Below are 23,833 nucleotides of genomic sequence, written 5' to 3'. Positions count from 1 at the left end.
ACGGCTCTATGCGCTGACAGTGTTTTTGGGAGATTACTTTACTGGAGGCACTGGAAGATGCAAGATTTGTTTAAGACAAAAAAAAATTATTTATAGAACTGTTATTATTTTGTTGTGATGACTGAAATGCTATATTTTTGAGAAGACATAGGTGCATTTGGACATAATATCTTGATTTGGTGTTTTAAAAGATTAAAAAAAAGACAATTGTTCTTGTAGTTTAGATGAAGTGCAAATCAAACCTCAAAGAGGTGTTAACAAGAGTATTTTAGAATAAAAAAACCTGAAATTTTAGTTTTGTCTGTCAAGCACAACCACATTTCTACAGGAACCGTTGGCTAAGAGGTCGCTGAAACAAAAACAGTTTGGACAACAAATGCTGTTTATAAGGAATTACTTTAGGAGAAATGTCCTTTAATCTCACCAATAGCGTGACAGCTCACTCAATTAGTCACTATATGAAATCTGCTTTTATCGGGGATTAGAACTGAATGTGTTTTGCTTTGCAGTATCACAAAGTGTCGGGGTGCAAACAGACATCCTTCATAGTGCTGTCAATGGCTTTAAAGATAAACTTTTTTTATGAAGTATTTTCTTGTGTCACTGCAGTCGCATGACTTAAAAATCAACTGTTCTTGTGGACATTGTTCGTAGACCTTGATACCCCTTTATTTGAAAGAGGTGCTTGTGTATGCTGACACTGTAAAAATATTTATGCTTTTCAACCAGTGATTATTTCTGAATTGGTTCTCTCTGGATTCTTCTTTTAGGTGTGTAAGTCAATAATTAGTTTCGGGGCTTGAGTCATGCAATGGATATTCTCACATTCTTGATTAGCATTTTTTTTTTTTTTTTTTGGTGAACCTTTAAAAGCTATGATTATTTGAATGACCACAATTGAATAGCACAATCAGAAAGTTAGATAAGATAGATCATCCGTGTCAGTACCAAGACGAATTGTGTTTAGACGTCATTTACACTTTTTAACTGAAGAGACTGAATTAGACAAACACACAGTGCACTCAATACAGAATGTTTAATACTGGATCACCGTCACTTATCGATGTTAAACGAAAAAGATTTTATTTCTTAGTGTGTGGATATCTCATGGCAAGACTGCTGTACTGCCACTAGATGTCATCACAGAAATACTTGTTCACCCCGTCACTCACGTCAATTCTCCTGTGTTATCACTTATTCGTAGCAGAAGATGCTGGCTGTGTATTGCTTTACAGTACAGGGGAAAACACATTATTGCTTGACAGGTCCGAGTTAATTTGCATTTTGCAGTCCACTGTACACAATCATTCCTCAGAACAGTTCACTGTATTTAGTGTTACACAGACTGTTTTTGTAGAGTGGGAAGCAAACATTTGAAATGACTAACAGAAATTGTACACAACAGCAACAGACTCTTAAAATGCTCTCATCCTTACTATTGTCAGTACTCTGATGGAAACCAAATGAATGGGGCATTGTATTTGATATGCACTGGACCACTTCAGCATGTGTTCAATGAGTTTGACAAGACAGATGCAATGTAATATAACGTGCCTGTATTTTGCTGCAAGAGGGAGTGTACAGTACATGCATCTCACAACCACACGTTTTAGCAAAGAGCAGTATTGGGGGGGGAAATGTCTATCACCAGATTAATTTTGGTTTAAGCTGAGAGGATTTTCCTTGATTCCTTGTGTCTGTATGAGAGTGAGAATGCACGAGAGGAGGAACATGTTGGCATATTTCAGAGAAAGGTTAGAAGGAAAGGGCACAAAGAATCATAGAGGGGTTTTTTCTTAACAGTTATCCACCATTAACTTAGTCCAATTCTTTGTGACATAATTTCATCAAATCTAATATCTTGGGAGAAGGAATAATGCGCTATTTTTTTTTTTTTTTTAAAGCACTCTACTAACATAAAGAATTATTTTGAGATTTAGATTTCCGAAAAGCAAATTTGTTTTGGAGGAGTGTGCCTGAGACTGACATGACACCTGTCATTTACATGAGGGAGTCTTTATGAATGTTTATGACTGTTGTCATTTAGTGTCATACAGTCATTTATTTCATTTTCAATGCAAAGTTTACATTGTTTGATAAGTCTTTGTTATGACAACTTGACATTAAAGGTTCAGTATGGAATTCTTGAGGAAGACAGTTAATTGTTGAGTGTCATTCCCAGGTAGTCAAATACCGACGCTTTGGGTCAGCAGTTCAGTCTGACTACCAGCCCAAGGTTGTCCGTATTTGACGACCTAGAAATAACACTCAACAATCAACTATCTGCATCCTAAACCCTAAGTGCATCCTAGAAGTGCATTGTAAACCCTAAACCAAGACAACGTAACCTGTCATAAACATGACATAGCAGGCTGAAATATTAAACTGAAAGAAAGTATTAACAATTTGGACTAGTCCTTAAAATATCATGAAGTGTTATTACACTGTCAAATGCTTTTATAACTATCATGAATATTTTCCTTCACTTCAATTGCTGAGAATATGTCGAAATCGTCTGTTTGAGGAGGGACAAGTAATTTACTTGTGTATTGCTTTCATTAGGGTATGTAAACGTATTTGACAGTATAATAACATTTAATGACATTATAAAAAGTCTAAATTGTACCACTGACGTTGAGGTCAAGGAAATTATTAATGTTACCATTACAAAATGATTTGACAGTATATTATAACTTAATGGCATCTTTATGACAAATCCAAATTATACTACTGTAGTTGAAGTCAAAGAGAATATTCATGACAAAATCGTAATAGTCTCATGACCACACATTATTGCTGCAATTGTGGGGGTCCCAATCCCCACTAGGGGCCGCCAAAGCCTCACTGGGGTCATGAGGTCTACTTGACTTTAGGGAGAGTAAGAACACTTTTGAAAATATAAAAAGCAGACCTATAGCTCAGCATTCAAGACACAAACTTAAAAAACAAATCTCACAGGATAAGGGCACGGGGAAGACCTGAATACAAGCTGTATTTACAGAGCCGTCGCTCTTTGCTAAACAGGCAAAGGGCTAAAGGAGGGGCTGAATTTGTCAAAAAAGGAGCCAATGGCCAAAACAACAACAATAAATGCATAATACAGATAATTCTACAAATAGTTGCAAAAAATATAAGAAAACTCATCTCTTAGGCAATTTTCACAGGAAAAAATCAGTTCAAAATTCATCCTAATTACTCATTTTACACAAACGTACTACAGTTTTTGCGTTCACTATTTGGGTTACTTGTACAGTTTATCACTTGTCCTGCAATGTTATTGTTATGCTTTAAATATAATATGAAATATTTATAAAATATGCTAGGGTGTGTCAGTTTACTCAGTGATAGAAAAGGAGTCCATTAAGGAAAAAGGTTGGGAACCACTGGTTTAATGTACTGTTAACATATAAAGCTAAATATTTACATATAATTGCAGTCATAAACACTCACACAGACTCCATGCTTATGACAGGTGTGATGTCGCTCTTATGCACACCCCTTAAAAGAATGGGTTACAATTTGGTATCGAATTACCTTGGCAAAATGAGAAAAGTTAAGGACAGCATATATATATATATATATATATATATATATATAAAAATATATATATATATATATATATATATATATATATATTGCAGAAACAACTCCATACTTGAATCTCTCTGATAACATGATTAGCTGTGAGGCGTAAAGAAATTCTACAACCAAACACAGTGGAACACAAAAAGAACATGGCTTCTTTCCAGATTTCTGTTGATGAAAATGTGCCTTTTATTTGTACAAATGGTATTTTTATTTCTCTTTCTCTCTCTCTTCAAAGTGCAATAGCTGATCTTCAATGGGGCATGCCTGTTCACTAGAGGTTGTGTTTTGCCCTGCTGCGTGTTGCTGCTTGAGACTACTGTTTCCTCTCTCTATCTGTCTCCTTTCTCTCCCTCCCTCCCTCCCTCTCTATTATATATTCTAAATGTATCATTTCCAGATTCTAAATAAAAATCTTTGTCGGAGGGAATCACACAGAAACTCACTATTTTGGAACAGGTATAGTTGAAAAAAAAAGGAAATAAAAACAAAGAAGTCCAAATGATGTTTACAGATTTAATCTTTTGGTTGTATGGGTTTATCATTATTCTGTATGACTGTTGGCAATAAAACCGTGAATGTGTAGAATCTCTCTTGTATGCTGTAATAACATTCAGTTTATGGTAGATGCAGCATTAAGCATTCTAATTACATTTTGTCATGCAGATAGGTTTGGTTTATTTCAGCTCAGATTTTGAGATACTTGTTTCTGGGACTTTTGCCTTCATCCCCATACAATAGAGGTGAATGGAATTTAATTACTCATACTGAAGGCATTGAAAACTAGATTTTAAAAATACATCAATAAACACTGTTCTTGTTATTCTGGATTATCCTGGACAGAACAGACTTCTAATGAGAACTATTCACAGTGAGATCTTCGGAGTAACAGGTATGCTGTGTCAGGAAAAAGATGTTGCAGGTGAATATTTTTAAAGTTATTGTTCAAAGCTGTAAGCAACACGTTCAAAAATTAATTCACCTCTATTGTATTGTGGTAGCTGCAGAGATCTCCAAAGTGGATGGACCTGGACATACAAAATCAAAACTACCTGCAAGGCTTGATACCACAACAAACGTGAGAAAATAATATATATGTATTTGTAATTTAAGCGAGTCAACTTTTAAAGCTTCAGTGTGTAGGATTTAGGAGGATATATTGGCAGAAATCAAATATAATTTAATAAGTATGCTTTCTTTAGTGTATAATCACATGAAAATAAGAATTGGCATGTATTTGTATACCCTAGAATGAGCTGTTAGTATCATCATATGGAGTAGGTTACCGTCTACAGAGTTCGCCATGTTGCACCGCCATGTTGTTTTTTTTTTTAGTGAAACTGCTTTTCAGTTTTACTGGTTAAAATCAGTAAAAAATTAAGGCCTGTCTTCAAAGAGCTGAACAGAGTTGGAGAAACACCGATTTGAAGAGGAGACCTCTGTGGATAATTTGGCTTCTGCTAACAACCTCCTAAACAATCAACACGAAAGGAATTCTAACCGGGAGACGTTTTAGCTGGTTGCAATCTGCAATCCTCTCTGCTACATGCCTCTAAATCCCCCTAAATCTCACACACTGTCCCTTTAAGTAATTTTCCCAAAGGAATGAGGGAGACACTGCAACATGACGTGATCAGGTGAATCATCCTTATTCAGTTTACACGTTTTTTACCTTTTATTGTGTCAAAGCTAATATTTTGCATCATTTAAATAGCTGCACGTCGTAAACTATTTCTATTTCACATGCTGCATTCACATGCCTCTTCCTTCAGTTTACCAGCTTCATGCTTTTTAAGTTGATACAAGCTTTTCTACTTCTGGAATAATTATATTAAACAAACATACAGTGAAAAGATTCTGCACTGTACATGCAGCATGTTTTGCATGTACTACCACTGTTAACCAGCAGGTGGAGCCCTGGTATTATCTAAAACTAATGATGTTGAATGCACTGCATGAGCTACATTAATTCACAACAGATAATGGATGCAGTTTGAACATGAGGCTTCTTATATAATGAAAAGAATAGCTGGTTCAGCATGTGCTATTATCTCATTTATATACATACACGACTTATAATGCAGTTTTCATTACAGTAACTGCACAGTATACTGTAGTAATGCTGAGTAAATACAAAATTACAGAACAGACTACACTGAATAATAAATAATTGTTGGTCATTACACTAATAATTGTCTACAATCATTCTTCATTACATCATTTTGCAGTAAATTAATTGCACTTTAATTCATCGCATGTGAGTTTTCACGTCTTGTTTGTCTTGGACGGTCACATCTGTAACCACGGAGGTAAATGTTTTTTCTTTAGAGGGTTAGAGCACCATTCATTTGCAAACTGTCACTGACCTGTGAAAACCACGTACTCTGAAACATCCACTTTGCATGAGCTAAGAAAAACTGCCTTTTTCCAGCTTTGTGACGATGCATATTTTTCAGATGATCCAATGGTTTTTTAGATGATTAATGTTCTTAAAAACGATTTAACCATAAAATGACCAAATCTGGAGATACGTGTTTCTCACTGGCCTCTGCTGAAATATGACCTGTACTTCACAAAGAGGTGATATTGATTGTCTTGTTGAACAAATTGGCCTCATAAATTAGTCAGTCTAATGCCAAGAGTGGCCATTTTAATGCGCTTCCCAAGTATGGATGATGCATATATATATCAATATCAAGCACAAAGGAGAAACCACTGCCCTGCAGTCTAAGATATCCTTCACTCTGATTCAGTCACAACTCAAATTCCTTTTCGTCACCAATTCTGGCCACTGCACAAACCCGTGAGCTTAAACAATAGCATCACCCTCACCTTCAGTGGTGGACTCAGGCTGTCTTAAGGGCAGGGGTAAAATGAGAATAAAAAGGGCACCAGCGCAGCCTGTGTGGCACTGCATCATTTTTTCTTAATTTTAAGGCCACCTTGGAGGGCACTTTATTGCGTTTTCTCCACTGGAGGGTCACCCTAGAGGGCACTCATGTTTTATCCTCCATAGAGGCATCTGAAAGGACACTTCTGCAGTGTTTGTTCAAGCATGGGGGCACCAAAATAGGTGGTCTCCTGAGTCCACCAGTGCTCACCTCCCTCCTGTAGATATCTTGCTCCAATCATTTAGTCTTTCCTGTCACTCTCAATGACGGCCTGAGCAGCCCCTCCTGCCACCACTGAGACCTCGCCATGGCCCGTGCCGGTCCCCTGCCCCTTCTCCAGCTCCGTCTGCCTGGAGCTCTGATGGTTCTGGTTGGGGTTGTTCTGGCTGCTCCACGACTTGCTCCTGCTGCGGCTGGGCTCCAGAGACTGCCTGTTAGCGCTGCCAGTCACAGAGGCCTTCCCCTTGTAACAAACAGCACACACCAGACCCAGGAAGGCCCGTCTCATCTCGCGGCTGGCCAGGGTGTAAATGATTGGGTTCATGGCTGAGTTGAGCACAGCTAGTCCAATGAACCAGTCAGCCTTGTAAAGGATGGGACAACGCTGCTGACATGCCACATCCACCAGGAGCAGGACGAAGATGGGTGTCCAGCACGCGATGAAGACCCCGACTACAATGATGACAGTGCGCAGAAGGGACATCGCGTGCTCTGAGTTTCTGTGCTTGCTCACCTTTCGGCTGCTGGACTTCACCAGGATGTAGATGCGGGCGTAAAGGACTGACATGGCTAAGAGTAAAACCATGAAAACTGTGATACAGAAAGCTACATACTTCTTGGAATAGAGAGAGAGGACTATGGAGCAATCAGGGAGGTTGTCCAGGCAGTTCCAGCCCAGGATAGGCAAAGCTCCAAGACATATGGCGATCAGCCAGCAGGTCCCTATGAGCAGAAACACTCTGTAGTTCTTGTTGGCATCATAAGGCCTCATTTTGATCATAGTCAGGTGTCGCTCTATAGCAATAGCCAGGAGACTGAAAATGGACGCACCAAGTGCTACAAACATGCTTCCCTCTCTGACAAACCAGAGAGCAGTCGAGAGCTGCAGGGTCTTCTCTCCTGACAGGAGCAGGTTGACCAGGTAGGCCACTCCAGCCAGCATGTCACACAGAGCCAGGTTGCCAATGAAGAAGTACATGCGGTTGTGGAACCTGTGGTTTCTCCATATGGCCACCAGCACGGTGAGGTTCTCCAGGACAATGAAGCTGCATATGATGAGGAACATGATGGTCTTGGTGTCCACGGTGCCAGGGCTTGCACCAACGCTGGGCCGGTGGTCCAGCTTTCCTGTGTAGTTATAGTGCAGGTATATCTGAGGGTTGATCATCTTCAAAGCACCAGCTGCTGACACTGGATGTCAGGAGTGAGCAAGGAGTCCAGTGTCAGCAGATCCACCGTGTTTAACTGCAGTGGAAGATGTGATGAATTTAAGTGTTATTCCAGGAAGTGGCCAAATTATATCTCAACATATTGTATTTATCAAATGCAGAAGTTGATGGCTTTATATGATGGATTTTAACTGAATAATCTAGTTTTCTTCATTCCTATGGAAAAAAAGAGGTTTTTGAGACTTGAAATACCCGTTAAAACATGCAGTCTACACCTTCAAACACACAACATGCTGTTTGTTTGTTTACAAAGGAACCTTGGACCATTGCCCAAACTACCAGAAACACATTTAAAAGTTTAAATTAACCATTTTCTCGGATTTTTATACATTAACTTAAATTTATCTTTTGTCGCAATCACATGCAATAGACATTATTAATTCCACTTTACAGTAAATTCGATGTAATTAGCTGATTTGTGCCGAGTCGAGCAGTTTACTTTCCCCCCAGATGACAGTTTTAACACAACTTACCGTGGGATGCTCGCAGCCAGAGTTTAGTTGAAAGTGCACCGCACACTGAGAGACATACATTTCATTGCTGAGTAGTCGACTCTCCGTGTTTTCTCGGTTAAATGTTGAACTTTAGTCCCGTGTCCCTCGGCTCAGCGGAGGAGAGCAGCTTCTCATCTTTTACTGATCTCTAGACTCCGGAGATGTCGACGGTTGGCTGGAAGTCACTCCCCCCTCTCCCCCCTCCCTCAGCCCGGGCAGGGAGCAGCAGGGACGGCTGAAGGGTCAGTTCAATTCATGAAGCAGGAGGTATGTGGAAACTCATAATGTTGCGGTAATAATATCCCAGACATGTTAAAAGTCCCTCAGGAATATGTTATAGAGTCCTAAAAGTATAGTTTCTATATTAACTAAATTCCCTTTCCACTATGTTGTGTGGAAATGACAAACAATAAGCCTAGTTAGCATTTCATATCTGTTCAGGCATTAAGCTAACTGTATCTCCTCAAGTTTGTCATTTGTCTTGACATATATGAGTCAGAAATTGGCTCATAAAAGTGAATTTTGTTCCTTTGCTTAAAAGGCTTTTGAGTGTGAGTGAGAATAATGTAATTTAGCTAATGTTAGCGTGCTAGCCGAGGGTTAGCTAAGTTAGCTAGTTAGCTATTAGCTAAGGGAATGCTCTTTAACTGTTAGTTGTCAGAGGAGGGGGTGGCCAAGTGCCACTTAGTTGTTTTTTTTTGTTTGTTTTTTTACACTCCCCAAAGCTACTTATATTTTCCCCTGAGCCTCCCTCAGTGACTTACAGAAAATGCAGGACCCTCCCTCCACCATAAATTATGGTGTGTTCCAGGCAACCCGTAACCCGTGTTTTTACAACCTTCTACGCGTGAAAGTGCACTGGAACGGCAGTCAAACCCATAACTTACCACCCGTGAACTCGTACCAGATTGATGTACTCCCAGTTACGCTCTCTGATGTCACACAGCCCTCTCAATAACAATGGCAGGAGATACATGGTGAGAAATGGTGTCATTTTGGCAATTCTTTAAAGAAAACATATCTTCTAAACCCGCCCACATGTTTTCTTTAAAATTCTGTTATAAAATAAATACAAAATAAGACCATTTAAATGTGTATACCCCTCACCGAAGCCTAAATAGAAAACACAAGTTCCTCCCCGGTGCTTAAAACATTATTTGACGTCTCCCCTTTTTTTTGCACCACCCCTCCCACCTCATATATAACGAACAGTCCCTAACTGCTAAAAATAATTCAAACAGACGAGCTATCTTAAAATATACTAGCTCACTTGGATGTTTGATTCATATAAAATATAAGTAATGTTAGCTTTCTTACATTAATGGATGGAATAGATGAATATATATATATAATATAATTTACTTGGTATGCAAGACAAAATTCAGAAAATGTGTTCTGGTAATTAAAAGAAGGAAAGAAAGCACGCAAATAAAGAAAACAATTACAATTAAATAAGAATTAGATTAAAGACTTGAAAAACTAACTCCATACTCTCTAGTAACTAAATTAAATGCACAGTAATATATTATGTACAAAGTTTGGACAAATTTCAACAATGCAACAAAAGCCCTGTCCTGCAGATTTACTTTACACATTTTAAATAGCGCTAACAGTAACAAAAGCCTATAGTCTGAACAGTAATAGCTGAATTTCTCTGCTGCGTTCCTGCTTGACATGGACAAAAAAAGAGAAAGGGCGAGCATACAATATGCAGCAAGAGTTTAAGTTAAGATGACTGCAGTCCATCCTTTGTTCTGGTCCTTCTGTCGTGACCTCATATCCAGGAAGGATGGGCAGGGCTGGCAGTAAGGAGAGGGACTCAGAGAGTCTGGGAGGCAGAAAGACAGATGATGACTCTTTGAAAGAGATGTGATGAAGCGGAATCAACACTGCAGAGATTTTTAGACTTCCCTGACTGAAACTAAACATAAAATGACCAAAATGTGGCTGAAACAATAAACTTTATTTCCAAACAAAAATCCAGAAATTGCACCAAGAATAATTGAGTCATGAGCACCGTGCACTATGTGAATATGACTCAAACACTAAGAATCTTATTGCTTTTCTTTATACAGTTCCACACATTTTGCTGCTTGCAATTTTCCCCAAACTAAGCACATATTGTACTGTGTCACAGACCAAATCATTAAATAGTAGATCTCTTCCAGTGTCTGTGGTTATTAACCCAGAGGAATGTTTTGTGTGGTTGAATAAACAGCTGTGGTCTGGCATTTGTCCATAAGCATTGTTACAGTCACAATTCTCAGTCGTTTCCTGCAGGTCGCACAGTGCCAGCAGCAATGGGAAAATCTCAGGGAGAAAGCCAAATAGTTACTCTGGACCCACAGCAAATCTGGGACCAATCACAGAGTGGGTCCACGTAAAGGCAGCTGGATTAACAGACCGGGAACATGGTTGGAAAAACCTTGGGTTTTTCAGCAAACTACAGTGATGTGGGGCTCGCATCTGCATTTACATAAACTTTGAGCCAAATGTGAAACCATCAGCAAGTAGAAACCCATAATATGTGGTCAGAGTGAGTCTATGTCTATGTGTATTCATAGACTACTGAAGAGGAGCATGGGTGGAGGGTTTTCACTTTTGCAGGACCACCCTCACTACTTTGTAGGCAACCACTTTTTTGGTTTGAGCGTGGCTGAACTTTCCTGTCATCTTTGTCAGCAGGACAGTAATTAAAGCTGTCTATAGCTGCCATTTTCCAGCATCAGGAGCTGTACGTCTCCCCTAAATCATCAATGCACCCCATGTGTGATTTCCTGCTATTATAAACCTATATTATTTAAGTATAAAGCTACAAGCTGCAACCCCTTATTTGAAAGTACTGTACAATAAAGCCTTCCTTCCCTTAGAGCCTCACAGCTGGTAAAACCATTCCTCGGGGAAAGTTTCCACTGCTTAACTACAGCCTGCGCTGGACCTTATACAGTATAGGCCTACAGTGTCTGTGTGACGTTGACAGTGGTTGGAAGAAGTATTCACATGCTTTATTTGAGTGAAAGTAGCAATACCACACTGTAGAAGTATCCAGTAACAAAGCAAAGTAAGTAAAAGTACAGCCAAAATGCACTTTAGAATGTCCCTTGTCAGTCTATATTATTATATTTCACATTATTTAATTAATATTAACTAGTGCTGCTTTATATACAGTTGGATATTTTTTATCTATATTACTTTATCTTTTATTTGTTAGGATGAATACAACGTTTTGTTTACAAAATCTTAGCCTGCGACCAATAACCAATGTTACAGCTGTCAAGTACACTACCGGTCAAAAGTTTTAGAACACCCCAATTTTTCCAGTTTTTTATTGAAATTCAAGCCGTTCAAGTCCAATCAATAGCTTGAAATGGTACAAAGGTAAGTAGTGAACTGCTAGAGGTTTAAAAAAAGGGTAAGGTTACCCAAAACTGAAAAATAATATACATTTCAGAATTATACAAAAAGGCCTTTTTCAGGGAACAAGAAATGGGTTAACAACTTAAAGCCGTTCTGCAGCAATGGAGGTTGATCAAGCCTTGAAAGTTGGTGCTACCAATTCCTACAGGTGTTCCACCTTTTCTTGATTACTTACAACCCCCTCTGTCTGCATAAAAGCAGTGTTGGAACACACTGTGGTACCATACCCTTGTGAGCATCATTTGAACAGTATTGTACTGCAGAAAGTAGTGTGTTACCATAAAAATGGCAAGAAAAAGGCAATTAACAATGGAAGAGAGACAGACCATCATAACACTTAAAAATGTAGGGCTTTCCTACAGAGAAATTGCGAAGAAAGTCAAGGTGTCAGTGAGTACAGTTTCCTTCACCATCAAAAGGCACTCAGAAACTGGGAGAAACTCTGACAGGAAGAGGTCTGGCAGACCCAAAGCCACAACAGAATCAGAAGACAAGTTTCAACAGCTTGCGTGATAGGCGGCTCACAGGACAACAGCTTCAAGCACAGCTTAATAGTGGTCGTAGTAAGCACGTCTCAGTTTCAACTGTGAAGAGAAGACTTCGAGTTGCAGGTTTGAACGGTCAAGTTGCAGCAAGAAAGCCATTGCTAAGACATCAGAATAAGAAGAAGAGGCTTGCCTGGGCCATGAAACACCACCAATGGACTACTGAAGACTGGAAGGTGTTAATGGACCGATGAATCAAAGTTTGAAATCTTCGGTTCATCACACAGGATTTTTGTACACCGTCGAGTAGGCGAAAGGATGGTTCCTCAGTGTGTGACATCAACTGTCAAACATGGAGGCGGAAGCGTGATGGTCTGGGGCTGTTTTTCTGGATCTAGGGTCGGTGACTTGTACAGAGTGAGAGGCACCCTGAACCAAAACGGCTACCACAGCATTCTGCAGCGCCATGCAGTACCCTCTGGTATGCGCCTAGTTGGTCAGGGGTTCATCCTACAGCAAGATAATGACCCAAAACATACGTCCAAGCTATGCCAGAACTACCTCAGGAAAAAAGAACAAGATGGTAAGCTTGAAAACATGGAGTGGCCAGCACAGTCTCCAGACTTAAACCCCATCGAGCTGGTTTGGGATGAACTGGACAGAAGAGTGAAAGCAAAGCAACCTACAAGTGCCACACATTTATGGGAACTTCTACAACAGAGTTGGGAAGAACTTTCTGCAGAATATTTGATTTCCATTGTAGAAAGAATGCCACGAGTGTGTTCAGCTGTTATATCTGCCAAAGTTGGCTACTTTGATGAGTCAAAAGTTTAGAATACATTTTGGTTTATAAATTGATTCCATGATTTCTTTTTTGACCTCAACTGTTTATTTGTTCTATGCTTTCATTTCAGAGTACAATGAGACATTAAACTGCATAATTTTCAATAAAAAACTGGAAAAATTGGGGTGTTCTAAAACTTTTGACCGGTAGTGTAGATGTAATAAATAGTAATATTTGCCCTGAAATGTACTGGGCATTAAGTAGCATTAAATTGAAGTACACAAAGACATATATATCTTTTTTATTTACAGAGCTTTGTACAGGATCTGCTTGCTGTCTGTATACAAAGCATTTAACTAACTTGACTCAGGGCATGATCATATCAAAATATTCATTATTAATCTTAATGCAATATAAAACCAGTGCAGACTCACAAATGCCTACATGTATAAAGTCTCCTAAGATCATTCATAATTGATTGTAATGCAATTTATGTGGTAGCATAATAGTGTCTCATTCAAAGCAGAGAACTAATGGTTACATGAGAATGGCCGGATAGAATAATGATAAGGGCCCCGTGCTTTAGTACTATAAGCACATTACAAAATCTATTTGGCCGGCATGACTGCAGCCATTACTTTGCCAGGGTTTGCCGTGTTCAATCTCTCAACCCTTCATTAGAGCACAGGAGCTGGGGTCAAAGCCGTGGGCAGTGGGCACATCCATGTGCAATTACATGTAAACCCTGCCTTTAATTTCACCCCCGCCATTTTGAGGCAAAAACACACCCCGAGAGTCTGGGCTAGAAATCTGAGGCGGACAGTCCCCTCCTGCCCTGTGGCTTTGTGGCGGCAGTATTTCTAGGCACGGCGGTCTCTTGCATGCAACTTAACAGAACAAGGCCTTCAAGACGTTACTGAGGCATAATTTCAGCTGTGGCACAGTTTAGTCTGGGATCTGCCAACTTTAGAAGGCCACACAAACAGAAATAGGTCTTAAGTTCTGTCACTTCCTTTTGCTGCAGGGATATTTAGTGCTCTTACCCCCAGTTCTTTCACCATTAAGTGCAGAGCTTTTAATTTTCCATTTGTTTCCAGAGCAGATATTAATCAGTTGGTTTCATTTCGGTTCTGCCAATGTGTCTGACTTCATAGTACTACGTTGGCTCCTCAACATACTATCCACTTTAAACTGGCTGACATTAACAAATGAGGATAAATGTAATGGACTGAAATCACTTAACACTGAACATGGAAAAAAACCCAGAAGCCACAGTTTTTTGGTACTAGACTCATTTCAAGGGCTTCCGTGATAATTGCATGCTTCCCAGCCAAGGTTACTGCCTGCTCTGCTGCATGTTAGTGCACATAATATTTTCCTCACCTCCACATACATGCATATGGCAACAAAATATTGGCTATATTATAATAATACCATGCAAACCAACACCAACATTTAAGATTCCCATGTGTAGATTTTTACTGAGGTAGCATTTTGAAATAAGTCTCTCTTCTGGTACCACTGTCTAATGAGGCAACTTTTAAAAAGGTTAATGGCTAGCCGCACACTGATTAATCTAATGCATTTATTTCAATTTCAACAAAAAGGTCATGTTTAGGTTTAGATTACCCAGTTTTGTGGCACAATACTGGCAGGAAATGCAGCAATGTCTCAGTAAAAACCAACCACTTTTGGTGGCACAATAATGGCTGGAAACACAGTGATGTCTCAGTAAAAACAAATTGCTTTTTGTGGCACTATCCCAGCTGAAAACACAAAAGGCAGCAAAAACTGAAGTCGTTAGCCACAACTGATAGCTTATCAGACAATGGTACATTTTTGTTTGGTTTGGTACTGTGTGCAGTATGTGCTCCTTTCAGCCTTTTTAGAACTTGATACGTTTAGTTGAAGAAAATTTCCCTTTTGCATGAAGATAATATCATTATCTTGATTTAGCAGAACTTACAGAGAAGTGGTCAAACTCAGATAAGATTTTGTGGTGTGCAACATGTAGAAGTGTTCTAATTATGGTGGGTTACTGTTGCAGCTATGTGGGGAACTCTTGCACTCAGATACGTGGTTTTTGAATGCATCACTCAAATACGCAAAAATAGTGGTTATCGTCATGATTGATATAGGTCAGAAGGCTCCTGCTAATTCTGTTTGTTGATATGCGGCGACGTAGTCATCGGAAGAGGGAGGGGATGGTGGATGCTGTGACATCTGGGCACTTGCCAAGCTGCAGACCACTGCTTGACACCAACAAAAAACAACACAGGGTGTTCATTAGCGACACATGGCTGTATTTCCAGCAGCTGTTGTGCCCCCAAACGCAGGTGACTTTTATTAACACACTGCTGCAGTTGCAGCAGCGTTTACGCCCCCAAACATGGGTGGTTTTAGCCAAAACATGATCTTTTCCTGAATATAACTGCATGTTAACCACAGCACTGTTGTAAGGTACGGTAATATCAGCAGTAGTCTTCTAACCAATAACACTGATAACCCCTAGGAACACCTTTTTAATAGAGTGATGACATTCAAAATGTTTTTACAGCAGTGCTTTAGTGTAAATGCAGCCTCTGGTGTTTATTTTTATAATGTCTTGACTTTTGCTTATGTTGAGAATTTTTTTTTTTACCCTGATAAGTTGTCAGTCAGGCTGCTTCACCACAACTGCATTAGGAAGCGAAGCAAAACCGTTTCCTTTTTGTTGAGTGCAATTGCATTGGCCTTCCAGACAGTTAATGTGAAGTGTGCCGTAATCGTCCATAGTCCATTTATCACGAGGTCGGGCTTTTCTCTCTCAGGCCCATTAAGTCTGCAGTACTCATAGCTTGTTGTATTGATGTCTGGCAGTCATTGGTCATTGCCTGCCTTACTGCTGAGTGGATTGCTATTACATTGTCATTAACCAGGGAGAAGTCTGGAGTCTGTGGGGGAGAGGGCAAAGTTCATATATAACCTCAAATATCACTGTCTTACATGCAATATATTTATTAATCTTTCATTCAGTTGTTTTTCCCCACAACTCCTCTCATCTTTTTCATTATTATGTTTATCACTTAGACTAAACATAGTCCAGCATATGATACAAAAATAAATATATGAGAATCATTTAAAAAACAAAAACCTGGATTCTATTTTCATAGTTTTGGCAGCGATTCAAGCAGCTCCACTTTAACCTCATCATCTAAATTCGTGGCAGTAGGTGGCAAACCTACACCTGCACTTTCACCTTAACTCCTCTGCAGCTTTTGCTGATGCGGAGAAACTCTATTGTTAGTTTAACCCACTAAAAAGCTGATGTCATCTGTAGGTGTCATCACCACAATGTAACCAAGGAGAAAAACCTATGTGTTTAAACATAGTTACAGAAGGCTCAAAACCAGTTAATGTACACCTACTTAAACAGCAATAAAAGGGTGAACGTTAACGTTTTTGTATGACAAAACTTTAAAATCATCATGAAACCAACCAAAACCAATATTTCAATACTTATAATGTTGCAGGCAATTACTAGGGAGGTGCATAAAATTGTTGACTTGGCTTAAAATGCATTACAAATCGATGTTTCTGTCTTCACTGCTGTTCATTTTTCATCAGTTTCTTAGTGTGAAAACCATAAGAGCACATTTTAAACCAGACAAAAGCCTCATTTAACAGATTCATATTGTTTATCTGCACTAGTCAGACAACATTAGTTTTATATAATAAGATTATCTAAAGTAGATTTTAGTTGGATCAGTGTCTTGTATGTCCATTTAGGTCCACTGGATACAGCAGTGTTGCCACAGCATGGTAGGTGTTGCTGCTCAACATTATGCAATATTTTTGTTTGTGTCTCATAGCGACACAGTTAAACTCAGTATAACTTTTTATTTAGGGCCAGTCATATTACTAGTATGATTTAGGCTTCTCAAGAAGGATAAACAATCTGTTTGTTTGCTTCCTGTTGATGGGATCAATAAATCTGCTCTTCAGTTAGCTTGGAAATTACTATATTGCATAGTAAGTGTACAGGAAACCATTATAGCCTGACTGATTAAATGTAGTTGTACATTAGGCTAGACTACAAACTCCTGCTCTGCATCCAGGTGATGGATGCACATGCCGGATGCATGCATGCCGGTATATGTACCTCACATATCCACAGATTTTAAAGCAGTTAAGCTGAGCATGACGTTGGCTCTGTTGTTGCTCCTGAGATATAAAATATCCCCATGAAAACAAGGGAGAAACAAAGCAGGTGGTCCTGATGCAAAGGTCAGCACTTGCCCTTTCCACAAAAGAGGTAATGGGCTCCCCAAAAAATACATAGCCACCATAATATAGGCTGTTTTAAATCTTTGTACTCACCTTAATTTTGGGGGGAATCAATTTCCTCTTTTGAAGTAAAAATGGGGAAGAAACTGTCAGATTGTTTTGTTTTTCTTGCCACATTTGCTGCAGATACAGGACATTACTTAAAAAAAATATGAAAGGGTTAAAGAAACTTACCACAAGATATTTTTCACATGTGGCATCAACAGGTTTGTAAAACGATTTATGGTATCTATAGCTCAACAGTCAGAGAGAAAAATGTGCCAGTCCACATTACAACACAATTTCGTTTGTTTATTCCCTCCAACTCTGATAATCAGATGCTTTTCAACACATTACTAAGCCATTGCTTAAATAATTACTTGTAAATTTAAAAAAAATGATTCAGTGATTGTAGTAAGTCTATAGTTAGTACACTTGTATGAGCTGACACAAGGTGATGTCATGTAAACTTATTAGGCGTTTCTCCGAGGTCTTCAGCCGCCCTCGGGGGAGGGCAGGAAGATCAAAATGTCCAATTGTATTTTCTCAAAAATCCAATTTTAGCCGTGCCATAAAATTAGGCCGAGTTCCCTGAAAGAGAACAATACCTCACGCAGCACTGTCAGGTATTGTGGCTCCATCACTTCATTGTTAAAAATAGATATGAATAAACTATAAAAGCAGATTCCTCGTGGAGACATTCACTTTATTGTGATAGTTCCTTGCAGATGTCTACGTATTGTGTCATATGTGCTGAGGGTTTTGTCAAGATTTAGACACTTTTAATGGCGAGTTAACCTTCCAGCTGTGTATCCCTTTCCCCAAACTGTATACATATTTCATTAGAGGCCATATGACTGGTGCCTTCCTGACTCTGGCCCTCTTAAACCACACACACTGACACACACTTTACTTTAGTCTGCCACTGACGACTGCAGAGTGATTGTCCTGGAGTCAGTGATTGTCTGGTGCCAACCAACAAAAGACCGAGAAGGCAGCTGACAAACTGTCTGCAACTGAGAAAGATGCAGTAGCCTAACTGCTGTCATGAACTTCTGGTAATGTGTTAGTCAGTGAAAGGTCCTACGTAGAGCTGCATCTCTAATGTCTTAATATAATCCAGGACCTTTTCGTGCAAGTCAGAAAGCCGCAAGAGACAGGAAGTTAAAATACACAGTTTCTCCTTTCAAAAGAACTTGATTTACTTCTAGGAAGTATTTCATATACACTTGCAGACAGTCTTTATCTAAGCTAGTTCACTTTCCTATCAATGGTTTTAACAGTAAATATGTGAAAAGTGATTTATGGCTTGTTTAAAATTTGCTATAGTACACCATGTACCATTCAAAACTAACCCTAGGAATAGTAACTGTTGATTTCTCTTAAAGCTCACTGTTCATAACCTGCTCGGCACTAAACAGCAGACAGACAAAGTTAACAGCTAGCTAGAGGAGCCTTTAGCATTTCCCTCAGAGGTTGGTGGAGACCAAAACAGAGCTAAAATGAGACTGAATATTGGACTTAGATTTGCCAGGTGGCCAAAAACATGACTCCAAATAAATGACAGTGTTGTGAGGCATCTGCTGGATGTGCAATTGTTTGGTAACAAGGTCGCTCAATCAGCTTTTTTAGGTAATACTATTTTCGTATTGTGTTTACAGCTTGTTTTGCTGCCCCGAAATGGCCCAAATCTGTTATTGTAGGTCTTAGAATAAAGGGTAACCATGTGCAGATGGAGGTTTTTCTCAAATCTTTAATATGACATGAGACTGTTGCTATAATTTTGATTCAAGTTTTGGTTAATAGAAACTAATGTGGTTATTCACTGGTTTGAAAGGTTTTGCTCTTTGAGGTGCATTTATGTATTTATCTACCAGTTAAGCAACCCAGGCACACTTCCCTGTTCATTAATGACCGCTTTTTATATAACCACTATATGATTTTATACAAATAAATTATTTAAATTATAATTATAATACTAGGATAAAGTCTTCCATCAACAGTGAAATATTTGGAGCACTCAGTAAATTCGGAGCGGCTGATGTATATGTACATAAGCTGCTTTCTATGTCATGTGTTATGTCACACACATTGTTCCTTGTATTTGAGATCTTGTCACAGACAAACTGTTGCTTTTCCAAGGCCCTTTGTTTTGAAGGTGTTTCCTCATCAGCCTCTCAGAAACCCCACAGAGAACATCAGACCATGCTACCGTCAACAGTCCCTCTGGTCTAACTTGTAGCTGCATTGTGTTGCTGCATTGTCACGCAGCTTCCTCAGAGGATGTCCCATTAGAAATGCATTGTGTGTGCAAGTACGACGCACACACACATATAGCCACACAAAGCCGAGACCGCTGTGTGTACCAGCTTGGGCCTTGGAGGATCATCAGGGTGGTGACTAAGTAGAAACAGAGAGAGGAACCCAGGCAGGACTGTAGGTTAATGGGTCAGGAAGTCACATCTCAGGAGGGTTTGAGTTCAGGAAGTCATGTGTGTGTGCACACACTTTATATATTTTGTCTTGTGGGTGTAAATTTTCCACAGCAAACTGTCTGTCCTTGACTAACACTCACATGCTCTAACTGACAACTGAGACCACCAGACACAGTTCACAGTAAGGTCATTTTTAGAAATTGATTGTGGTGAGATAACAACAGTAAACAGCAAAGTGTAGTGGCTCATGTCACAAATTAGAGACAAATTTGGCCTGACTTTTCTTTAGTAATAATCTAAATATTATTCTATAATTCAATATTTACTTTTTAATATTTATGTTAAACACAGTAGTGGGGGGAGATACTTTTTACTAAACTGAAGGAGAGCTATTGGTAGTGACTGTGATTTAAAGGTCCAGTGTGTCGAATTTAGGGGGTTATATCAGCAGAAATTGAATTTAATGTAATAAGTATGTTTTCTTTGGTGCATAATCACCCGAAAATAATTGAATTACTTTGGAATGAGGCGTTTATATCTACATTGGAAGATCGCCATATTGCACTACCATCTTTCTATAGTAGTCCAGAACAGCTGAACAAAACACTGGCTCTAGATAAGGCCTAGGGCTGCCCCTGACTAAGAATTTTTCCTGCCCGACATGTTATTAACCAGCCTGTGTAATAACCACAGGTACCAGCTCTGTAAATGAACATGATGCCTGTCTGACTGCTGAGTGTGGCCACTTCCTGTGTCTGTCCTTTCAAATTAAATTTCCACATGGTCTTGTCATATAGGTTTTGTTTAATTTTGACAAGGCACAGCTCCCAATAGAGAACCTTTTTTTTTCTGTGACTAAGCAACCAGTGAAATCTTGCTGACTAATGACCTTTCTGGTGGACTCACTAGGGGGGAGCCCTAACTAAGCCATTTGCGTTTTCATGTTTTCATGTCAGCCACTGGAGTTAACAGTCCTTCCACGAGGAGAGCACTGGAAAAACACTTTTTAACGTGAAACTGCTTTACTTGTGTTTTTACTGGTTCAATTCAAATGGCTCATTTGTTTTGAAAAGGAAGACACCTCTGCGAATAGTTCGGCATAATTCCCAGTAAAAACCTCCTGAACGTCTTGATCTTAAATTATCAGAGAAAAAAGGTGAGCACACATTAGCAGGAGCTGGGTTAGCGACCATCTGCAACATACTAAACAGCATGGGAAAAATCACTGATTTATAATGTAAAACTGCTTTATTCAGTATTTTTACTGGTTTAAATCACCTGGTTCCCTTATTTAGGAGAGGAAGTGACTTCTGGGGATAATTGGGCCCCCAGTAAAAACCTTCTGAACAATGAACACTGAAGGAATTCTACACTACTAAATCCCCCTAAATCTTACACACTGCTCTTATAACTCTAAAACCTTAATCAGTCATGTGCACTGGGTTCCTCATTTCAGCAGATCTTAATTTGCATTTTTTAGTATGCATTGTTAGAGGTAGCTTGTGGTGTTTTTGACTACAATAAAGCTATTGAGTAGTGGGTCCCCACTTCGCCTGTCTTATGCACATGCATGAGGATACCTGGTCTACAGGTGGCGGAAATGCAGCACCAAGAAACACAGTAATGCGCCAACAAATGCAGTGAAGAAGAAGACTGCTGGCTAGTTAGCATGTATGCAAACTAATGGAGCCTTTAAAAAGGAAGGAAATGCATTCAGCATATATTTGTTAGACCTCAAGGATACACACAGTGCATTTTGGTGAGTAACACTGAAGGCAAACTTAACTTTTGTTTAGGAAAACAAAACTACACAGGGCACCATTAAACTGGCCCTCAACAATATGCAGTGAACTATTCATTAAAATATTTGCTGTCTATCAGGACATTAGAGTTGAGAAGGAAAAAGTTATAGGCAGCCAAATAGGAAGACAATTTTGCAATAGAGTCATAAGGGAACTTATAGTGACATGAGAGAATGAACCTTCCTCAAAATATCTTGAGTATCTCCCAAGGCTATTCAAGAGAAGGCTGAGACACGGGGTCAAACATGGGGGGATTGCACATGCGCAGTGTAACTTGAGCTGCGATGCTGGAGGTTGACAGCAGGGGTGCTAGATAAAAAGCGCAGGATCCGCTCAGGCGATCAAGGAGTGCGCTTGGTGCGGTCTGCTTGGACTTTTGGACGGCAGCTGCCTTAAGTTGTCGGAATTGCATCTCTGTCATTCTCACCCACAACGCAGGCCACCAGTGACAGTCCAATAATAAGCTGTGAAAATGACATGCATGCACGTCCCCCTTATTCTGCAGTCTCACGCCATCTACTGAGCCTTTGAGGAAGTGCAGACCAGATTTTACTGCGCATGTGCAATCCCCCCATGTTTGACCCCGTGTCTCAGCCTTCTCTTGAATAGCCTTGGTATCACCCACCCACAAGTCAGTGCTTTTTCATTCGTTAAGTCACTTCCTGTCAGTAGTTCATTGAAGCATTTACTGTAGCGTAGTGTTAATTATATAAGGTTAAGGGAAGGGACAGCGACTAAATGAATAAAACATTACATAAATTTCCATAACATATATGGTTTCATACCCATCCGAAATAACACTTTGCACACTTAAACCTAAACAGTGAATGATGGCAAACTGTCACGTAAAGAAATTCTGACACAAGAGTTTAAATTCATAAAACAACAAAACAAGGACTTTCATTTAAGCTATTGCTTCCTGTGACATTTCATGAGTCACTGCTCGCTCCACTATTGTAGGTACAAAAGTTTATCGCTACAAGACATCAAATCACATCAAGCACATCACATCAATAAACCCCATGAAAAGAAAAAAGTGAAACCACCAGGAAGCAGCTGCTGAAGACCATCTCTGCCCCACATCAAAGGACGTGGCTTGCGCTGTATATTTGTCCTACAAAAAGCCTCTACCAAAGTCTCTTTATTTTAGGGCCTCAATAATCTTTCTATTATTTTACCAGAATTTTAAAATAAGAAAAGAAAGAAACACATCTTCAACTGCAAAACATGTTTTAGGGCTCATTCAACACTACTTATGAATTATTAAGTACCTCTGAAATGCCTTCTAAACCCACTGTACAGTATTTCACTGTGAGGGCCATTTTTTCCACTCTGTAGGAGTCATACTTAAATCTTTAGCGCCCTCCAGAGGGATAAAGCTGTATCAGGATGGAGGGAATGTTTCGAACAGCCAGTGAGATTTTATTACTTTAATGAGCCACTGGGAGGAAAACCATTTGAAATGGTAAAAAAAAAATTTTCATTTGCATTTAATCTCATATTCAGATATGTGTATGTGTCACTTTAACATCAGTCTTAGAAATTCATTGTATTTATGAAATGCCACACTGTGCATACTCAGATAAACATTTAATTTGGGATATCCTTTAAATATTAGAGAACATAAACAGGGTTAGTTACAGTACCACCTATTATCCACTAGAGGTCAGGGCAAAGAAACAGACGAGCACTGTATGAAGAACAGCCAGTGAAATTTTCACTATAAGTTCTGAAAACAAGTTGAGCGTTGTAACCAAATGCAGGGGAAAAAAAGCTCTTAAACCTGCCTTTGGGTCATCACACACTTAGAGGATAAATAAACTCTCAGACAATAACAGAACTGCAGCACAGTGAACAATGTGACTATAAAGATTTGATCGATACAGCTATAAAAAGTCAAAGCCTCAAGGTCAGTGCGATCAAAGGAGACTGAATGAGCAGCATGGTCTAAATTATTTATTGATCCATTGATAAACCTCTTTGAACCACTTTACTGTATCATTAAAATATTATGTATATGATGCACTATTTACCGTGCTCCTAATATCCTTGAACTTTATTGAGTACTTAAATTGAATCTTCTTTAAAATGATTTTGTTGCTGTACTCTGTCATACGTAGCTCACAAACAGTACACTGTTACAGTATCCTGATATGTAACTTTGCTTGACTAATTTTATGTCTTAAA

General features: G+C 39.2%; 1 protein-coding gene across 1 annotated transcript; it reads right to left on the bottom strand.

Moving 5' to 3' along the window:
• Nucleotides 1–5,254: 5,254 nt before the first annotated feature.
• Nucleotides 5,255–8,537, bottom strand: s1pr3b (sphingosine-1-phosphate receptor 3b). Its single transcript, XM_033646447.2, has 2 exons — nucleotides 8,398–8,537; nucleotides 5,255–7,940 (listed from the first exon to the last, which is right to left on the bottom strand). The coding sequence occupies exon 2, from the start codon at nucleotides 7,861–7,863 to the stop codon at nucleotides 6,718–6,720; it is 1,146 nt and encodes a 381-aa protein (XP_033502338.1). The 5' UTR covers nucleotides 7,864–7,940; nucleotides 8,398–8,537; the 3' UTR covers nucleotides 5,255–6,717.
• Between the last annotated feature and the right edge of the window lie 15,296 nt (nucleotides 8,538–23,833).

The sequence above is a fragment of the Epinephelus lanceolatus genome, chromosome 19 (assembly GCF_041903045.1).
Source record: "Epinephelus lanceolatus isolate andai-2023 chromosome 19, ASM4190304v1, whole genome shotgun sequence".
Taxonomy (NCBI): domain Eukaryota; kingdom Metazoa; phylum Chordata; class Actinopteri; order Perciformes; family Serranidae; genus Epinephelus; species Epinephelus lanceolatus.
This window is presented reverse-complemented; position numbering and strand designations above follow the sequence as displayed.

What these genes read in the sequence shown, in the direction of transcription:
- s1pr3b (XM_033646447.2), bottom strand. Translation starts at nt 7,863, where the DNA reads ATGATCAACCCTCAGATATACCTGCACTATAACTACACAGGAAAGCTG.